At 41.7% G+C, this 20,161-nt stretch overlaps 1 protein-coding gene across 1 annotated transcript in view; it reads right to left on the bottom strand.

Annotated features, from left to right (window-relative positions):
• The window catches only part of ANKRD52 (ankyrin repeat domain 52), a 74,734-nt gene extending 63,821 nt beyond the window's left edge, over positions 1-10,913 (bottom strand). Inside the window, exons 1-2 of the mRNA XM_061615172.1 lie at positions 10,674-10,913; positions 5,467-5,550 (exon numbers count right to left, since the gene is read on the bottom strand). Coding sequence (XP_061471156.1) covers positions 5,467-5,550; positions 10,674-10,700 — 111 coding nt within the window. The 5' untranslated portion in view covers positions 10,701-10,913. The remainder of the gene's footprint in view (positions 1-5,466; positions 5,551-10,673) is intronic.
• Between the last annotated feature and the right edge of the window lie 9,248 nt (positions 10,914-20,161).

Genomic DNA, 20,161 nt, shown 5'->3' with positions numbered 1-20,161 from the left:
TTCCTGTATCTTCTGCATCAAGCAAAAGATTGTTTTATACATGCTCTCTCTAAAACTGTGAGATTCTTCTGTTTCTGCATTTGGTTTCTAGATAAAACAACATTCCAGATAATAAAACCTCTTTTGTTTACTACAGTGGTGTTAGTTTCTATTCACACATATATATCCCACCCCCATCCTTTCTCTCAACTGAAAAAAACTAAGTTACATACAGTGCAATCCTATACATGTCTACTCAGACGTAAGCCTCACTGAGCTCAATGGGACTTCCTGCCAGGTGTGCATGTATAGGATTGCAACCTTAGGCATATTTTACTTCTAAATTTCATACATAAACCAAACAGTACAATGTTATGCCCAAGTTAAACAAAATATATTTCTTGTTCTTATAGTAAAGAAAAGATGTATGCATGTATTCTGCATATTGCAATTTCCTCCAAAATTTCTGATTTTCAGCCAAGAAAACCTCTACAGTCTCAAAATCCATTGAAATTTTGCATCTCTGAGAGCTAGAAGGTTACAGGCAACATCCAACTGTGGCACCCTGTTTATGCAAAAGATTTCCACCTATTCAAACAGGACTTCCCCTTCCTCACCTCCCCACTGCACCTCCCTGCATACTGCCTGCTCTAGAGGTTTGGGGAACCCTCGGGGGATAACTGGGGACCATAGGGGACTGCAGGGGGGAGGACCTGAAGGGAAAATCATATCATGTCTGCTAGCCATAACTGTTCTTAAGAAAAAAAGAATGCTGAGATTCTAAATGAGCCCACAAGCCATGCCAAAGTGCTTTGAAAACCGTACATTGTCTATTCTTGGTCAGAAGGATTAGACCATAGGTGCTGAGCACCAAGAATGAGGTTGAAATGTCCAATGACATTGTCAAAGCATTCAAGACACTTGGAAGAATGACTCACTCAAAGACAAAGCAATGTTGTTCTGGATGCAACCTTGCTTTTAAACTTCATGCCAAAACCAAGCAGATCTTAAAAGCAAAGCAAGTAACTCTGACAAGGCACAAAAATCAAAACTCATTGCTGAAGGCTATCAAGAGGCAGAAACACACTTAGATCCTGTATCCAATCAACCAACATTTGGCCTTTGGGTTAGGCGCCAACTCCTTGACATTCATTGCTCAGAGAGATGTCAGTGCTCTAAGGCCAAATGATTAAATGGATAAAGTGGTAAAAGGACATGAACTCATATTTAAAGTCAAAGCTGATTTTAGACATGGGTTGTTGAGTCCTGAATAAATGCAAACAAATCTCTTATTAGTTAAAAAAAAAGAACAAAAAAGTTTGATGATCAAGCCAATCTTAGTATCTTAGCCTCAGAGGAACCAAACTGGAGTAACAAGAATCAGCACAGATGTCAATCCATATGAGGCAATTCTATTGATTTGATTTTTTCTTTTAATTCTTAGGCATCAGATCCCCTTTAACACACGTGAAGTGCACAATCAAGATCAAAGGATAGCTTTTGACACAAGAATACTAATTCTATACAACTTAGCAGAACTTCTAAACAAATATGAGGATCAAGCTGTAAATCTTTTTTTGGGGGGGGAGATAGATGAGTCATAATTTGCTTTCCTAGTAATTTCCCCCCAAAGCTTTAATTAATGATGAACCCAAAGCAGACAACAGCCAATAAAAAAAATCCTAGAATACAGTACCTAACATTTTATTATTACAAACTAGAATGAACCACCCCAGTATCAGCTGCGTATAGACATACAAAATAGGCAAATCAAAACTTAACAGAACTTCTGTTGGGGAATCAAGACAAGCTTTCAAAACTTCAGGGACATCATCTTTAGGCGGCTTACCAAAATGCACCAACAGTTTGAATTCAGATACTATGTTTCAAGTGACCTTTAGCCCCGATCCTAACCATTTATGCTGTCATCTGTCTGTAACACAAGTGCAACAACTAAACAAGTCTTTCATAATAATATTCAACAATATTATTTCTACAACACTTAAAACAGGGATGGCTAAACAGTTTTGGCCTGATGGCCTTATTTACTCTTGGTCAATCCTCCAGAGGCCTTGTGCCAGGAGTGGATGTAGCCAAAAGTGGGGGTGTGGCCACCCCATTTTCTCTCATGCACATTTGCACATGCATGCCCACACAGCCCCTCCTCCTTAACTGATCCATGCAGATGAGCTGAGGATGGGGGTTATCGCTCCCACTCTGCTCATCAAATTATCAATATGATGACGGGTGAGGGGGTGATTTGCCTTCCCATCAGGGCACTGGGCTGAATTCATCCCCCACCACTACATACAGTGTCTACTTAAAAAAAACCCCACTTTCTTTGTTGCTGCTACCAAAATTAGTGCAGTCTAGAGGAAAGGAGAAAGTTTTGAATTGGGGGGGAGAGAGAGCCCTGATCTGGAGGTTAGACACTCCTGACCCAAAATCATATATAAACTCATATATTATATTATAATGCACTCAATGATACAGTAGTTAGCAGGCTCCATCTGATACAGCATGTTTTAGGATCAGGCTGAGTCTCAGGATCAAGTCAGAAAAAAGGGGGGGCGGGACATGATGGAAGTTTATAATATAATACCAGTCACTCGGAAACAACAAGAGGAGAGGGCTACTGACCTCATGCCCTGCTTATGGGCTTCCTGGATGCATCTGGTTGATCACTGCGGGAAGCAGGATGCTGGACTAGATAGGTCTTTAGTCTGATCTAGCAGAACTCTTCTTACATTAGACCATAAAGCATATGTAATGCTAAAAAAATCCTTGTTCGGTATAGAATTCAGAATTTATTTAGTTTTTCAAATAACTATTACCACCCATCTACCCACCCACAGTGTACTGCTCATGTTCTTCTCTTCCCATTCAGTACACCTATGGTTCTTCTCTCTCTGCCTCAACACCTATCCACCTTACCATGCTATTTCAACCACCTATCCCAATCTGTGAGTGATTCCTATTTGCCCTAGGCAACAGGCAAGTAGCAGGAATGCATCCCTCGAATTAATTCTAGTTTTTCAATTCTCCCTCATGATTGTGTAACTCAACAGTGTGGTTTCACTTTCACATTAACAGCTAAGTCCAACAAAAAGTATCACCTTACTCAAAGTGGATGCAACATAGATCCATTTTGCCTTCCCCAGGAGCAGGTGGCTTTGCTCAGCCAACCTGTTTGGTCAACTGGAATTATGTTTTGCTGGCAGTGCATCTGTTGTCTATGTGGCATACTGCAACCTGGATGGAGGGGGGACTGATGTGACCCCTTTTACTTTGTCCTTGTGAATCACTGGAGATTTTGTTTCTTATTTCAAGAGGCAGCAGACTACATTCTGCCCATCGGTGATCTGCCTTAAAACAGGTTGTTCCCATTAATGGACTAGACAAACAATTGCCAATGTTCTCATTGTCATTTTGTAGATTACATGTCACTAGTTTAACCCCATGAACTGAAGTACCAGTCACAATGAAATCTCTCTCTCTCTCTCTAAACAAAAGGCCCCATCAGCCTGTTGCTTAGCTAAGTGGAAAACATGCACATCCCCATGTTACGATAAGGCAGGGTTGCTGGCTCTTTAGGGTTTATTGGGAACAATTGTTTGCTGGGGCATGCTGCCCAGTTGCTCCTGCTTCACTCCTCTCCAGCAGACACAAACCAGGAAGCCATAATTAAGCTTGGCTTTCCATGATGTCTGAATTGTGCATTGTGGTTCGTTTTTACCTAACAAGCCAGGTTTCATAAGTCAACAAGAAGAAGAAGAAAAAAACATTTTATGGCTGGCTAACAATCCTGACTTATTAGGGAAAAGAAACCATGATCCCAAGTTCAGATGCTGTGGAAAGTTAAGCTTAATTGCAGCTTCCTGGTTTGTTTCACCCACTTATGCCAGGGAAGGAGAAAAGAAGGAGCGATCTGGCAGCATGCACTTACCATGCTGCTCATTTCCAATAAACCAGAAACCAATGCCTATCATGATGTGTGAACACAGTCAAATATGTCAAGTCCTCCTATAATCCTGTATCACAGAATCACACACAGTTGGAAGGTAGCTAGGTCCAGCCTCTTACAACTGCAAACGTCTTAAGCAGCTTTTCCAAAGGGACCCTCCTGAAATCTAGTTGTTAGAACACTCTGAAACATTGGTGTCCAGAATAGAACAAACATAATCCAAAGGAGGTCTCAATAATTGCTTATACTTATCTCAATTCTGTACAGGAAATATACTCCAAATATGTATATTTAGCTTTGTTGGATATCCTTAACTAGTTCATCAAATGTGTTGCTCATGTGCTCAAAAATGCAAGACTGAGTCTGGGCTGCTACCAATAAGTTCTCAAGCTATGGGAAACAACCTACAATGCATTTAATTTTCCCAAACACTAAAAGATTCACCTTCCTAGTTCTGAAACAAAATTAGTTCATAATGGGACACACATCCAAGTGCACTATTTATGGGTCGTATGAGGCATATAATACATGCACTTCTGCTGAGTCACAATTTAATGAAGAGTCAATTGCTGCCTTGTGAGCCAGACAAGAACAAGATGAGCACTACTGTAATGCAGGCCTTAGACCACAAGATGAATCCAGAACACACTCAATGCCAAAGAGAACAGCTGATCCCAGTGCCACCCACTGCTTTGTACAGTTAGACCAAAACATCTGGTACAGCTGATTCCCAACAAAGTCAACATTTACGATGTACGAGTCTTTCAGTCCTGCATACCAATTCTGTGTATGCAAAGTACTTCACAGTCTGTATCCGTTCCCACAACAACCCTGTTCACCATCATTCCCATTTTACAAATGGGAAATTGAGGTCAAGAGATGAAAAGTAGTTGAAAGAAACCCACCAAGAGTGTGACTTACGTTAGATTCCAAACCCAGGTCTCTCCAATATCCAATCACTGTACCATAATAGCCAAGTACCAAATAGTTAAGCAAACATTTAAGCTTGTTAAACCGGGAAACTGTAGCACATGGGTAACCAACATGTCACCTACAGGTACATCAGCAAATGCACAGGCCTTCTGGTGCCAACAAAGTTATGTCACCCTGCTGGAATTAGGCTTGAAAGAAGCCAGTGGAAGGCTTTTCTGAAGCCTAACTGCTGGCAGAAGGGGAAAGTGAGTGTTCATGTGCGTGGCTGCAGTGTGTGTGTGCGCGCACGCATGTGTACTTATATACAGTGCATGCATGATGTCCACAAGTTTCTCCAGTTTGCAAATGTGTAGATGGGCCCAAGAAGATTGGTGTCCTGTTTTAGCACCTCCATTTATACGTAGAGGTGCTAAAAAGGACATACAGTAAAGGATCAATCCATATTCCCCTGCTCTACCCATGCTGGAGGGGGAAAAAATCTTAACCTCGCAGTCAGAAGAAACACAGTACCATTTTTGGAAAAGGGAGTCTTCACACAAAACCAAGCAGGTTCAGTATGAGGAAGAAAAGCTGGTGCTCCAACAACTTACCAATACATTGATATTCTCCTTCTGACTCAGCAACGACCGCACCTCCTCTATATCACGGTTAAAGATGGCTTGGACCAGAGGAGGCTATAAAGGAAGGGAGAAAAGAGCAAATGTAAAATAAACAGGATGAGGAGGGTTTGATTATGTTTGTTTAGTATTTCAATTTCTTATTGTATCTTTGTTGTTTTTAGCTTCTTATCTTGTCATATTGTGAGCCACTTTGTGAAGAATGAGGCCCTGAAATGCAGGATAAAAATACATAGATAAATAAAAACACACAAACATCTGAAAAAGATATAAAAAGTTACTTCACTCTGAGCCAGTAGGATGGATTGATCATTTGTCTGCAAGGCAGTGGCAGAGTATGCCACACTCATTTTTCCAGGATTTCAAGACATCTTTCCTAACTCAAGAGAGGAAGTGCTATATATACAAAGCTACAGATTAAACCTAGGGCCAAATACTAAAGAACTGCAACTAAACTATGCCACCACCACCCAGACACACAGATTAAACAAGATTTGCTATAACAAATAAAAAGATTTACAAGGACAGGATGCAAAGGTCCAATTCAGTCAAAGCATCCTCTGGGCTTTTGCATCTTACTCCTGTGAATGTATTTGTTCCTGGGTTTTTTTTTTAAGTAATTATGTTCATTCAATTATCCTTGAACAGAAACAATAAGTGTTGGTGGCTATCTTTAAAGCCTTCAGTTGCTAGAGTCCAAGATTCCTGAAAGATCACTTCCTGCTCCCTAAGATCAGAAGAGGCCTGCCTGAGTTCCATCTAGGGTGAGGCAGAATTGATGGTAACAAGGGCCTGCTCAGTGGCTGCACCAATGTTATGCAACACTTTGACCTATGAACTGTGGATGGCTCCCTCTAACTGTCTTTCACCAGGTGGTGGAGATATTCTTATTCAACCAGGGTTTTGCCTGCAAAGTGCTGATGTTTCATTTAAAGCTATGTTTTATTTGTGGTCCCCTCCTTCATATTTTATTCTGCATTTGTATTATTTATTATTGTTTATTTTACTGAATGTTTTGTTGTATATTATCTTGTTTTAAATGGTTATAAACACTCTTAGTGGGCACTAGAAGGGTGGAACAGAAATAATTATATAAATAAGGACTCAAATAATCAAAATACCCAAAGCAAATGCTTGATTTTACCATTCAGAACTGATGCATCTGAATTCTCCAGACTAGTTTAACCACATCACCAAGTCAATGAAGGTGGTGAGTGGAGGGAAACATTTAACTAAATTCGCATGCTCAACATATGCAACAGGTATTCCTGAGCTTGCTTACACTGGTGTTAGGTAAAGAACAGAGAATTATACAGAATCTTCTGGACATTTGTTGTTCACAGAGGCAGGTATCCACAAATTTTGGTTCAGCTCAGTAGCCAAGCCACTATTTTTGATTGCCATTGACACTTCCCTATTCCTGAGTCCTCTTGGTATGCACAGAGGACTGGAGGTAGGGAAGGGTGTCATGTGGTGCTAAACTTCAGAGCAGCCAGAAGCAGCACAAGACTCCTGATGCTTCTGCATGCTCCAAAGTTCAGCGCAATACAAAAGCTCCCCCTCCCCAATTTATACCAGAGGACTCAAAATTAAAGAAATGAAGGTAATGCTGAGCCTGGGCATGTCTGTCTGCTCCAAGCTTCAATGCAACACAGGAGACCTCCCTTGAGCTCTCTGCAATTTGTTCTTTCTTCTTCACAGTTATGGCTGCAGTCCCAACCACATTTACCTGCGAGTCATCCCAAATGAATTCAATAGGGCTTACTTCCAAACACGCAGGGTTAGGATTGCAGCCTTAACCTGTAAGATTGACAGAGGTGGCCTGAAGACTAATCTAAGGAAATTCCACAATTGTTCTGTGGGGAAAAGCATACAAATCTAAGGACACAATGCCTGTTTAGCTATCCTGTCAGCAGCTATACCTTTAAACATCACCGAGTCCTGACACACATACACACCACAATCCTGCTGCTTATTTCTCTGTACACTGATCAGAATGTAAATTCATTTTGACTACATAACTCTACCAAGCCTTTCCTTGTGTACACACAATGATTAACAAGCAAGACTTGTAAGACTTAATTATTTATCATTTATAGCTCTGGTTTGCAAGGCATACACTAGAAAGGTATTTAATCAAAATACACAAACAAGATGGACCCCTTATCTTCTTGGCACTGCTCTAAACTGAAATCCCATGGGAGGAGGGAAAATACAGCAGAGCTGTACCAAATGCCCCCATGGCCCTCCTACATACCCAGCACAGGCTAGAAGAACACAGAGTTGATGCCAATCCCATCTGCTCATCTTGTTTTCCGAAATAAAGCCTTCATCCTCTGCCTCTCTTTCCAGAGAAGTCTTTTTTTGGCCAGGTTTACTTCCCTCCACTCAAGTGCTTGGATAAAACATAAAAGGGGGAGGGATGAGTCATCCACCTGGAATGCAGTGGACTAGGCATCCCTTCTTTAGAGAGAAGGCCCATTCCTAGACAATCATCATGTCCCACAGTGTTGTTTAGGGCCCACGTAACCTAAAGTTGGGCAGCTCCTGGAGCAACTAATATGACACACTCACAAGGTGAATGTCTCGGTTACAAAAATCCAAGTTGAATTTGTGCGGTCAAGCAAATACTGATCTGCTGGATCTGGAAAAACTAATGTTAGCTCTCCATCTAGGTAATGGAAATATTAATGGGGCTGTAAAAATATTTCAAATTTCAAAGAGCCATTTACAGATTTTTAGAACCAACCAGAATGGGTCCAAGAAAAAACAAAATTCAGCATTGTAAGATTTCTAGCACGAGCTATGAGAAACATGGGATTTTTCTAGGCCTGAGTACAAATGTTTTACCTCAAAGGGCAGGTGTAAAGACAAATGAGAATTATTGCAATGGCCTTTGCAATTGAATATGCTATGGAAGCAATTATTAATCATATATGTATATGTAAGGCAACTTCTGGCTTCCACCTCCAACAAATGGAGGTGGCAATTCTTCTGTTTGAGCATACACATAGGTCTCTGACAAGTATAATACAAGACTGGCTAGTGTGGGAGAAAAAAAACACACCGGTTCTGTAGTCTGTTATTCAGGCAAGTATGGGTCAAAGGCAGTCATAGAGGAAGAGTCCTGTTCCTCCTTTGCCCAGTGGTAACGGATGGATGGCAGGGAAGGCACTCCGCCCATTCTACCCACAATTCTAAGACATTTCACCAATAGTAACGACAACAACAACGTAGCTCTGTCAAACAGAGTTTAAAATACAGTCACTGCAGTGAATCTGCAGTGGCCAAGTAGCAAACATTCCATAAGCAAACAAGTGAAAAGGCAGGATTCCTCAAAGAGGGTGGTATTAAAAGAATAAATCCCTGGGGGATGAGTGAACAGAATATTTGGCATGATAGCTTGTTACTATCCAGGAGTTTATTCATAAAGACATTAAGACTACCTTCTACATTAAGAAAGGGAACGCCTTATTACAGGAACACCTAATAACCACAGCCATAGAGGGATTCGTTACATCCTGTAAGATGCATGGCAGACTGAACATAACACTGCGCTACCTTCAAGACCAAGTGAATGGAAACAGAGTATCATACTGTAAAGTATCATCAAATCTTAGCACCTTCTAAGAAGCAAAGGGCATAAGAGAAATTCAACAAATACTTCCAGCTGGATACACAGAAGGGGAACCAACCACCATTCCATAGGGAATCACATATCCCAAAGTGCAATCATAGCTGGAAGAAAGGCATAATTTTATGGAAAAAACCACCAAGATTAATCCCATACAAGTTGTGAGAAGGGAGAAAATGCAGACAGGCTATGTAAGAAACAATGGGGGTCATAGCTCGGGGTAGAGCATCTATCTTGCATGCAGAAGGCCCCAGGTTTAATCTTTGGCACCTCCAGGTAGGGTTAGGAGATATGCTTGCCTGAAATCCTAGTGCACCGCTGCCAGTCACTGTAGACAATACTGAGGTAGATGGACCAATGAACTGACTCAGTATAAGACAGCTTCCTATGTTCCAATCACAGCAACCATAAGCACGGTGGTGCTAGAAGGATTCAGGTTGTTTAGATACATCAAGGGTGGTGGTAGAAAGGGGTGCATGTCAGGTTTTGCACGTGTGTTTATGTGCATATTAAAAAAACAGAAATTTCTTGCCCATTTACCTGAATATATATGTTAAAAGGCAGCTGAGCGGCAGATCTGACAAGATACTTGCCCAGAAGAAACTGTTCTTTGCCCTGGATCAGTGGCTGAATTTCAAGGCTCTTATACAGAAATATTTTTTGAGAAGTGACACGAGGCTTGGGTCATCTGCTGATACTTTGGTGCGTGTAAATGAACACAGATATTAAGAAAATGTAGAGGAGAATACAGCATAAGTATTAAAAGCCCAGTCAGAGACAGATACAGTGGTTGATGGAAAAGCAGACTTTGGGTAAGAAACGGGTTTGCTAGAAAAATCCGAACCATGAGAGATTTCCTGCACCTCTAATAACCTGTATAGAAATAGTTTTACCAGGTACAAGTTCTCGTTTCACCCCAATAATATGAAATCACCCAGGCGAAATTCACCTTTCTGTTGCCACTTCTAAGAATACTGAGGTCCTCCCAGGAACTAACACCACTAGATTAGAACTAGATTAAACACTAGATTAAAAAAGGGAGCCTAGCACAAATGGTAGGAATGGGGAGAGCAAAGAGTAAAATGGGAATGAATTTGCAGACAGAAATACGGAATAGAAGCTGATTTAAAAAGTAAAAATAAGATGGAGGGAAACGAAATAGAGCTACAGCAGGGACGGGCTGGGGAAAGAGAAACAAGAGGTCCTTCTCCTTAGGCGGGAAAGAGGTTGTGCTGAACCCGGGCGCCGCCGGCCTTTTTAGGATGTCGGCAGCATCTGGTCCGGGCCCAGCCCTGCGTTCTCTACCTTCTCCTGCCTCCTCTCGTTTTCAAGCTAAGGCCGGGTCTCTTGGGACGCTCTAGACCGTTTGAGGTAAAGGCAGGCCATTCGCATTGAACGAGGTGGGCGGCTCCGCGGTAGGCCGCGCATCCCCAGGCTGGCGTAGCGGGCGCGGCCAGGCGGGGGGGGAGGAGGCCGGGACTGATCATGTTTGTTTGGGAGAGAAAGGAGGACGTGGGAAAGCGCCTTCTTCCCCATCTCCCCGTACCTGGTCCGTGATGCTGAGAATCCCCATCTCCGGGCGGGGCCGCCCCCCCTCGCTCAGCAGCGCCGCCGCCTCCTCCGAGCTCCCGGCATCGATCGGGCTTCAGCTTCGCGGCGCCCTCCGGCTGCTGTGGGGCGGGCCACAAGGAACTGAGCCCGCCCACCGGAGGGAGGAAAGAAAGAAAGAAGGAAGGCTCGTGCCGGTGTAGCGACCCCTATCGGGGAGGCTCCGCCACCGCGGCCCGCCCTGTCCTGGGGGACGAGACATAAGCGCCCGCCAAGCGCATCCTGGAGTCGGGCCGAGCAGAATTACGCTCTCTGGCCTACCCTCGGCGTTCACGCAAAATCTCAAAACGAAGTTTCTTTAACATTTCGGTATTTTCAGATTTTAAATTGCTTTTGCTGTCCCTGTCACAAATATTTTTAATTATTTCACTTTTTCAGAGGTGCATCTGACGCCGAGGAGTTTAATACGTGGGATTAACCATCCTATCGCCTTATTCATAGTCAAGAGTGAAAAAAGCATGAGCGGGAAATTTACAAATCGCTCTAGCGATTCTGACTGGGAAATCGAACTGTGGTATTTACTTTGCATTGATTAATACGGAGAAGACGGGTATATATATTCCAGTGTCGAAATGAGGCCCAAAGGCGCAGCGTAGGGACTAGCAACATGGACAGCCAGAGGCTTTATTTGTTGACTCGGAAGAGGTCCCTCTGTTCAGTTCAAATGGGGTTCAAATTGCCAGGTAAGAGCACTTAAAATTGCAGGCCTGAAAGTAATATTTAATAAGCGCTATACATGTAAAATATATTAAAGGTAAACATGTAATTAAAAGAAATGGCATCTATGCTCATCCATGTATGCCCACAATGTTCTTTTCTCAATAAATGGGCGTTACATACATTGCTTCTGGGAAGTTGCTTGGTTTGGGTTTTTTAGGACAACTGTTGTTATGTGCCTTCAAGATCAGCGATCTCCAAGAGCATCTGTTATAAACCACCCTGTTCAGATCTTGTAAGTTCAGGTCTGTGGCTTCCTTTATGGAATCAATCCATCTCTTGTTTGGCCTTCCCCGTTTTCTACTCCCTTCTGTTCTTCCTAGCATTATTGTCTTTTCTAGTGAATCATGTCTTCTCATGATGTGTCCAAAGTATGATAACCTCACTTTCATCATTTTAGATTCTAGTGACAGTTCTGGTTTAATTTGTTCTAACACTGAATTATTTGTCTTTTTCACAGTCCATGGTATGTGCAGACTCTCCTCCGACACCAGGTTTCAAATGATTTTTCTCTTACCCGCTTTTTTCACTGTCCAACTTTCACATCCATACATAGAGATTGGAAATACCATGGTCTGAATGATCCTGACTTTAGCGTTCAGTGACACATTTTTGCATTTGAGGACCTTTTCTAGTTCTGTAGTCCATGGATCACCAGAGGTACACAGGATTCATTCACGTAGTCCATGGCATGTCTCTGGTTTTGTGATTGAAGACGGGAGATGGCACATCCATTGCATTAAATGTTCATACTGATTTTTACTTGTATTTTTATTGAATTGAAATTGTATTACAATAAAATACAATATACAGTATAAGAAATAAAAGAAGCAATAAAAACAGTTAAAAATCATACAACATCTAGTACAGTGCATTACAATTGCTACAACAGACAGACAAATCATTAAAGGGTCCACCAAGACCCACAGGAATTTTCAAGTGGTCTGTGGGGGGGAAGTTTGGGAACCACTGCTCTAGAGCATCTGACTTTGTAGCAATGCCACATTAGGCATGGGGGCTGTGATGCATCATGTTACCCAAATATAACTGTGACACTCAGGTTGCAATCCAATACATGTCTCCTCAGAAGTAGGCTTCATTGGGTTCAATGGGACTTACTCGGAGGTAGGTGTGTATTGCATTACAGCCTAAAGCTTGGCCCTACACTGAATTACAACCAGTAATTTGTGAATTATACCTGGAAGATCATCTTGCCCCTTATATATACGGTGGATCACTGTGCTCAGCAGGAAGCAGACCTTTAGTGTTGTGGCACCTACCCTTTGGAATTCCCTCCTTTAAATATTAGACAGGTACCTACTGAAGACCTTCCTCTTTAAGCAAGCTTTATCAACCACAACAATAATATCCAATTGTTTGCATTTTACTTAGAAGTAAATTCTACAGAGTTCAACAGGGTTCACTTTCAAATGAGCGTTTACAACATTACAACCTTAGGATTTGCACTATTAATCAAACATCCAGGTTGAGAGTCTGCTGGCTCATGGTGTATACATAACTCAAGAGAGCAGTCTCTTAACTATCCAGAGTGTGGAGAAGGAAGCCCTTATAATAACTTTAGTTCAATTTGGCATAAGCATGCAATTACAGCTGAGTTGAACAATAGCCATTAGCAGGAAAATGTTTGACTGTTGCTTAAATATAGAATGACAGATCTTCCACAGGTCTTTTAAGAACTGACCTTCACCTAAGATGTTTCATGAGGATGTCTTTGATCCTGTCCATTTGTCATCATAGCCTATATTTTATTGAGATTCAGCGGTATATAAATATAAACAAACAAATAAATAAATAAAACATACTGAGTTGCTGTCTTTGCTCATTCTTCATATGGTCAGGATCAGACCATTTCGCCTTGTCGCATTTGTTAAAAGCAAAACAGAATGTCTGATCATTAGATTTCCTGTCAGTTCCATTTATTTGGCATCTTGGAAGAGTACTGTTTTTCTTTTCCATTATCTCATTGCGTACAGACTCATTAATACTAACAAGAACTGAGATGAGATCCTACCACTAGCCCAATCTCTAACCTTAAATGTGTTTTATTTCACCTTTCTGTATACCACAATGAAGTTGTGTTCCTTTTACGGGATTGGAGGGGGGAGGCTATGTTTATGGTGAAGTTTGACACAGAATTGCTGAGGCCCACTAGAGGGCACTAGCTGCTCTCTATGTACTTTCCATGCAGTAAGCAGTCGATTTACAGTTGCAGGTTGCAGGTTGCCAAACGTTGAATCTGCACTTACAATTCTGCTTTTAAAGGTGTGGTGTAGTGGTTAAGGTGTTGGACTACGACCTGGGAGACCAGGGTACGAATCCCCACATAGCCATGAAGCTCACTGGGTGACCTTGGGCCAGTCACTGCCTCTCAGCCTCATGAAAACCCTATTCATAGGGTTGCCATAAGTCGGAATTGACTTGAAGGCAGTACATTTACATTTAAATATGCAGAACATTAGCAGGTGATTTTGCTTATCTCCATGCACCTAAAAGATTCACCTGCTGATTTCTGCAAATCAAGTCACTGTTAAAAGACACAAGGACAGGGCAGGCTTTCAGCTGGCACTGGATTAGGTTAGAGAAACTGCTAAATTGTGACACTGGTTATTACTATTTTACATTTATCTACCCAGTTGTCTGGTCCATTTCATTATATCCTTAAGAGATGGGCATCAGGCCTGTTTTTGGAGATGGGGCATTTTGAAGTACACAGGTTCTTAACAAACTTAATTACAAAGTAGATCCACATTTATTTTATTTTGATTTAAACACTTATCAGCTGCCTTTTAACATACAGTACATGCCTAAAATGATGGCCATAAAAAGACATCAAACTAGGAAACCTGGACAGATAAAACCGAGAATATAAAAATTAATCAGTTTGCATGCCTCTCTTCTAGATTAAGGGAGCTTACTGAGGCTATTTCCATGGAAATGGAAATGGACTGCCTTCAAGTCGATTCCGACTTATGGCGACCCTATGAATAAGGTTTTCATGGTAAGCAGTATTCAAATGTGGTTTTACCACTGCCTTTCTCTGAGAGGCAGTGACTGACCCAAGGTCACCCAATGAGCTTCATAGCTGTGTGGGGATTTGAACCCTGGTCTCCCAGGTCGCAGTCCACCTTAACCACTACCTGAAGTCCCTCCAAATCCTGGCACTGACTTGACATCTCGCAATTCAAAATAAAATTTAAATTTAAAATCTTAGAGGATTAAAGTTTAAGTGGAATTATAAATATATAGAGCTCTGTGTTCATTCTGAGTCATGGCTTGGTTTTAGGAGGCAGCTAAAGACATGCAATTTTTGCAGGCAGCTTCTGCCTGTGAAGTGGCTATTCTCTCACGCTGCCTCCAACCTGTCTGGTTGCTTTGTAACAAGTTAGAATGGCAATGCTGTTGGGACCATTGCCACGCCTTGGCTCTGTGTGTAATTAATTTTTCTAAAGATGGGAAAAGGTATTTTTATATAGGGGCTTTGCGGGAATTGTATTGTGGAGTGTTCCGATACCTGGGTCTTGCACAGCGCTCAGCATGATTTCAAAATGAAATTGATCATGATTCATCCAATCTGCATTTTGGAGATTTTCATAGCAAGAATATTATATATTATAGAGAACCAGCCAAAAGTATTTGGGAAGTGAACTTTTCCCCCATCATCTCTCCACCTGGCTCCCTTTTCCTCCATAATAGATCCATTTGGGAAAATATGGAGAAAAGGGAATGATGCCATTTATTATCAATAGGGTTCATGTTTTGCAATGTCTTGGTAACAAAATGCTTTGTCTCTCACCTGAGGTTCAACCTCAGGACTGAAAGCGTGAAGCCTCTCTCTACAGGAATAGCAGCAGTATTTGGTGAGGGGAAGGGGAAAGGCAAGTTAAACAATCATGTTAGGCCTCCAACTGAAGAATACACTTGGAACATCTCCCCAAGAAGGAACATGTTAAAATAAATCTACAACTAAGCTATGTGCTCTAATGTTTGTTGGTTTTTTCCCCACTAAAAGAATTAGGCAGCAAACCTCACGTATATACACACAAACACACCATTAATAGGCTACAGCAGGCTCCAAAACACCTCACATTCTGAGTTGTATTCTGTGTTTGGCTTGCCTCTTGGCCTGGGGGCTTAATGGCAAATGAGGTCTGTGAGGAGCTACAATTTGACATACTCGGTGTCTGATATCATCTGCAGGGGCCCACTGTTTCCATAAGTTGGAATTCCACCCTGGTGCACCATCACAGATAGAACACCACAAACAGCAATTTAATTTCACCTCACATCACCTCAAATACATTATTCTGAATTTTATTCAGTTCACACATTCAGCTGCTGGTCATCACAGCCTACATAATCACACGTCAGAATATGTGGACCAGCAGCAGGTTTGCTCTCTTAACAAGAATTGTGCAGTGATTCTGACGGAATGAACTCATGTCTCCAGATGTGTGCTGTGCACATTATCATTGTGGGCTGGATAAAAAGCAGTTGCAAATGTGCAATGGTGGTATTATAGGAAAACATACTGCCCCTATGGGGAGGCCTCAGTTAATACAACTGGAATGTCCACACAGTCATGTGGACGGCATCAGATATACGAACTGTGCCCAAGTCTACAGTAATCGTGCAGATAAATGAAAAATTGAGACAGTTGAGGAAAGTTGTGACTTCCATTAAGCGTTTGTTACCTTTCACTTCCCCTCACAAAAAGCTATGCTACCTCCCAGAGTTCTTGAATTATGTGAGAGGAAGAAACACATTTTTCTATCCGCTTTCTCCACACTAGAGATTCCCAAACTGTAGTCCATGAGCTTCATTCAGATGGATGGCATCATGGGTGTGGATTTGTGGTTGAAGATGGAAAATGGCACATCCATTGCATTGAATTACACAGCCATGAGAGTGGCTGTATACTATAGTCAGCATGGATTTTTCACATTCTGCAATGTTAAATTGAAAATACCCCCATGCCATTCTGATGCTTCCCATAAGCTCATTTCAAAACAAAACCTTACAAAACGTATAGTTCTGAACTCAAAAACTCTTACTTAACAACCCTCTAAATTTTCATGGCGATACACAAATCAGTCACAGAGAATCGAGAGTTCAAAGTGTAAAAAGAGAGAGAGAAAAACCAGACCCCTTTTGGACTTTTTTCTCTCAGAGTTCTCATAATTAGTTGAAATTAATTAAAAATCAGCCATGTTCACAATGTACCTGTAATCCTATATTGACCTTGTCCCATACTCTGACCTTCATCTTCTGCAGTTTAAAAAATGCCTGGCTGATTTTTAATTAATTTAAGAAATTTAGCATTGAACTCAATGATAATGTTGGGCATGCTCAGTAAGAACCAACTGTCAGGGTTCTAAAAGCCAGACTCACAGCTGCTGGGCTTACCTAATCAGGTGGCCATGCCCACACCAGACATTTATTTCACTTGAGACAGTTATGGCTTCCCCCAAAGAATCCTGGGAAGTGTAGTTTGTGACGGGTGCTGAGAGGAGACTCCTATTCCCCTGACAGGGCTCCAGTGGCCAGAGTGGTTTAACAGTCAGCCACTCCGATTGAAGTTCTGTGAGGGGAACAGGGTATCTCCTAGCAACTCTCAGCACCCTTCACTAACTACACTTCTCAGGATTTTTTGAGAGAAGCCATGACTTTCTAAAGTGAAATAAAGGTCTGGTGTGGATGTGGCCAGGGACAGCTTTGGTTTAAATTTGGGTGGGAGACTACATGTGCATGTAGTAAAATTAAAAGGTGGGGGAAACCCTGAGAGACAATGATACTGTTCACAGAAACGGGCTTCCTTTCTGCTCAGTGCCCACCCATCCAGTCGCCTCCCTGCCCCTCCCCCAGGTCAGTTTCACCTATTCTAAGCATGATTGGAGTAAATCCTACTGAACTCAAAAAGCATGCAAATGATCAAACCTGCCCTCCCCCTATCCCCTCCCTCTTGCCCCCTCCCCTTCCTTCACCTCTCCTTTCCCCTCCCCATCCCCTTCCAATCCCCTCCTTCCCTCTCCTCCTCCTCCCTCTCCCCTTCCTCCTCTCCCATGATCAATTTTACCTATCCTATGCATGATTGCACGGGAGTAAATCCCATTGAACTCAATAAGCATGCAAATAATCAAACTTGCCTCCCCTCCGCCACCCTCCCATCACCTCCCTTTTGCCTCTTCCCTCCCCCTTCCTTCACCCCTCCCCCTCCCCTTCCAATCCCCTCCTTCCCCTCCCCCTCCTTCTGCTCCCCTCTCCCGCCCTTCCCTTTACTCTCCCTCCTCCTCTCCCATGGTCAGTTTTACCTATCCTAGCCATGGTTGCACGGGAGTAAATCCCACTGAACTCAATAAACATGCAAATGATCAAACCTGCCCTCCTTCCCCTCCGGCCTGCTCCCCTTCCCCACCTCCCCTCCGCATCCCTTGCGGTCAGTTTCACCTATCCTAACTATTATTGCAGGGGAGTAAAACCTACTGAGCTCAATAAGCATGCAAATGATCAATGCATTCTCAGCAAACTTGCACAGAATCCCATTTCTTACCTCCCAGATTAAAAAGCAGAGAAATTCACTAATAGGCAAAAAGCTTTGCTGTTTAAGAACGTACCTATAGCCCACAGATATTTCTATCAAACTTTAAAAAGCAGGGAAATTGGGCAGCTTTAGTGAATGCACCAGGGGAGCAGGAGACCTGACCTCTCTGAGATATTGTACTGCCCTACAAATTTGTCAAAATGCAAATACAATTTGAGTTAGTCTTTCACAGTCTAATCCACTTCCTGTGTAGCTTGGAAGAATTTGGTAACGTGCCTCTGAGCATGTGGTGAGTGGTGGCAATACCTGCAATCAGCCCAAAAAACAGAAAGAAGACATGTGCTGATCTTGTTTTAGCTGGGAAGAAGCAACAATATTAAAACAGTTGATATAGTTCAGATAGTCATTTTAAAAATGTTTGATTTACTCTGCAATTTTAGTTAAGTTTCCTATAATAAATCCTTTTGTTTCCATTTCTGTGAATATGTGAAGTACAGCAACACTTTGCAACAGTAAAAAAAAGCTCCAAAAACAATTGTGGAATAATGGCATTGACTGTTCTGCAGAATAGTTTCCAATGGACATGAGGAGTGTTTCAGTTTGCACAAGATAAAACAGTGGGAGGTGAAATATATTCTAGCAAAATTCTAGGTGTGCTCTATGTTTTTAATTGACCATGCCCACCGTTCCTTAAGTGGAGTAGTTTAAGCATAGCAGGCTAAACACATGCATCTTGAGCAGTCCAAGTTTGTTTTTTCCAGCAGCTAGAGTCATTGCTTAAGTAGCAATATATTGTAATCAGGCTGATTTTACATCGAACTGCAGTTTCAGATTCAACTGTTAATGCGCCCAATATAGAAATAGAGCATAATATCTAGTTTGAAACACAAAAGGCTGTCTTCACCATCATATGACATTGACCAATAAAAAGGCTTTGAAATTAAGAAACATAAATTTGACACATTTCTAGGATGAATAATGAGAGAAGTATAATTTTCTAGGTTAGATTCTCTGTAGAAACAGTAGTAACACAGAAAAGAGGCAAAGTAAGAAGAACACCAACAAACATACAAAAATGTAATTCTCCATCTTTGGAGATGGCAGGTGTTACCCATTCACCATATGCTCAGAGGCACATGTTACCAAATTCTTCCAAGCTACACAGGAAGTGGATTGGACTGTGAAAGACCAACCCAAATTGTGTTTACATTTTTACAAATTTGTAGGGCAGTACAATGTCTCACAGAGGAGGTCAGGTCTCTTGCTCCCCTGGTGCATTCACTATAGCTGCCCTATTTCCCTGCTTTTTAAAGTTTGATAGAAATATCTTTTGGCTATAGGTACATTCTTAAACCGTAATGTTTTTTGCGTATTAGTGAATACTTTTAAATGTATTTTATTCCTTCTTTTATTTCTGACACTGTATTTTATTGCATTAGATTTTGATTTCTATGGAATTATAATTGCTACAACAAGCGAGTGATAATTAAGTGGTCCACTGAGATCTTCGGCCATTTTCAAGTGTTCCATGGGGGGAAAAGCTTGGAAATCACCTGCTCCACAACATGCCTCATTTTATACACCTTTGTCATGTCTCCTCGTACTCCCTTTTTTCTCTATAAACTAAAAATCCCCAAATGTTGTAACCTTTCCTCATAGGGGAGTTACTCCATTGCTGTGATCATTTCAGTTGCGCTTTTCTAAACCTTGTCCAGCTGTACAATATCCTTTCTGATAAGGCAACCAGAACTGTACACAATATTCTAAGTGCAGTTGCACGATAGATTTGTATAATGTATTAGAATTGTATTATGATATTGACAATTTTATTTTCAGTTCCTTTCCTAATCATCCCTAGCATGGCATTTCTTCCACCATAAAGGTTTTCTTCCATCTGTATTAGTTTGGCCATTATTGGTGTCCCTTTTTTAAAATGCTGAGATGTTAAAATTCCACAGATAGTATTATGTTAATTATTATAGCAGGGATGGGAAACCTATAGCTCTCCAGACGTTGTTGGACTCCAGCTCTGATCAGCCTAGGCCAGCCTGGCCAATGGTCAGGAATGATTACAGTTCTAGTTCACAACATCTGGAGAGCTGCAGTTTCCCCATCTCAGGCTTACAGGAAGAAGAAAGATTATCCTCCCT

The sequence above is a fragment of the Rhineura floridana genome, chromosome 3 (genome assembly GCF_030035675.1).
Source record: "Rhineura floridana isolate rRhiFlo1 chromosome 3, rRhiFlo1.hap2, whole genome shotgun sequence".
NCBI classification, from domain to species: Eukaryota; Metazoa; Chordata; class Lepidosauria; order Squamata; family Rhineuridae; genus Rhineura; species Rhineura floridana.
Note: the sequence above shows the minus strand (reverse complement) of the source record. Positions and strands in the feature narration are given on the sequence as shown.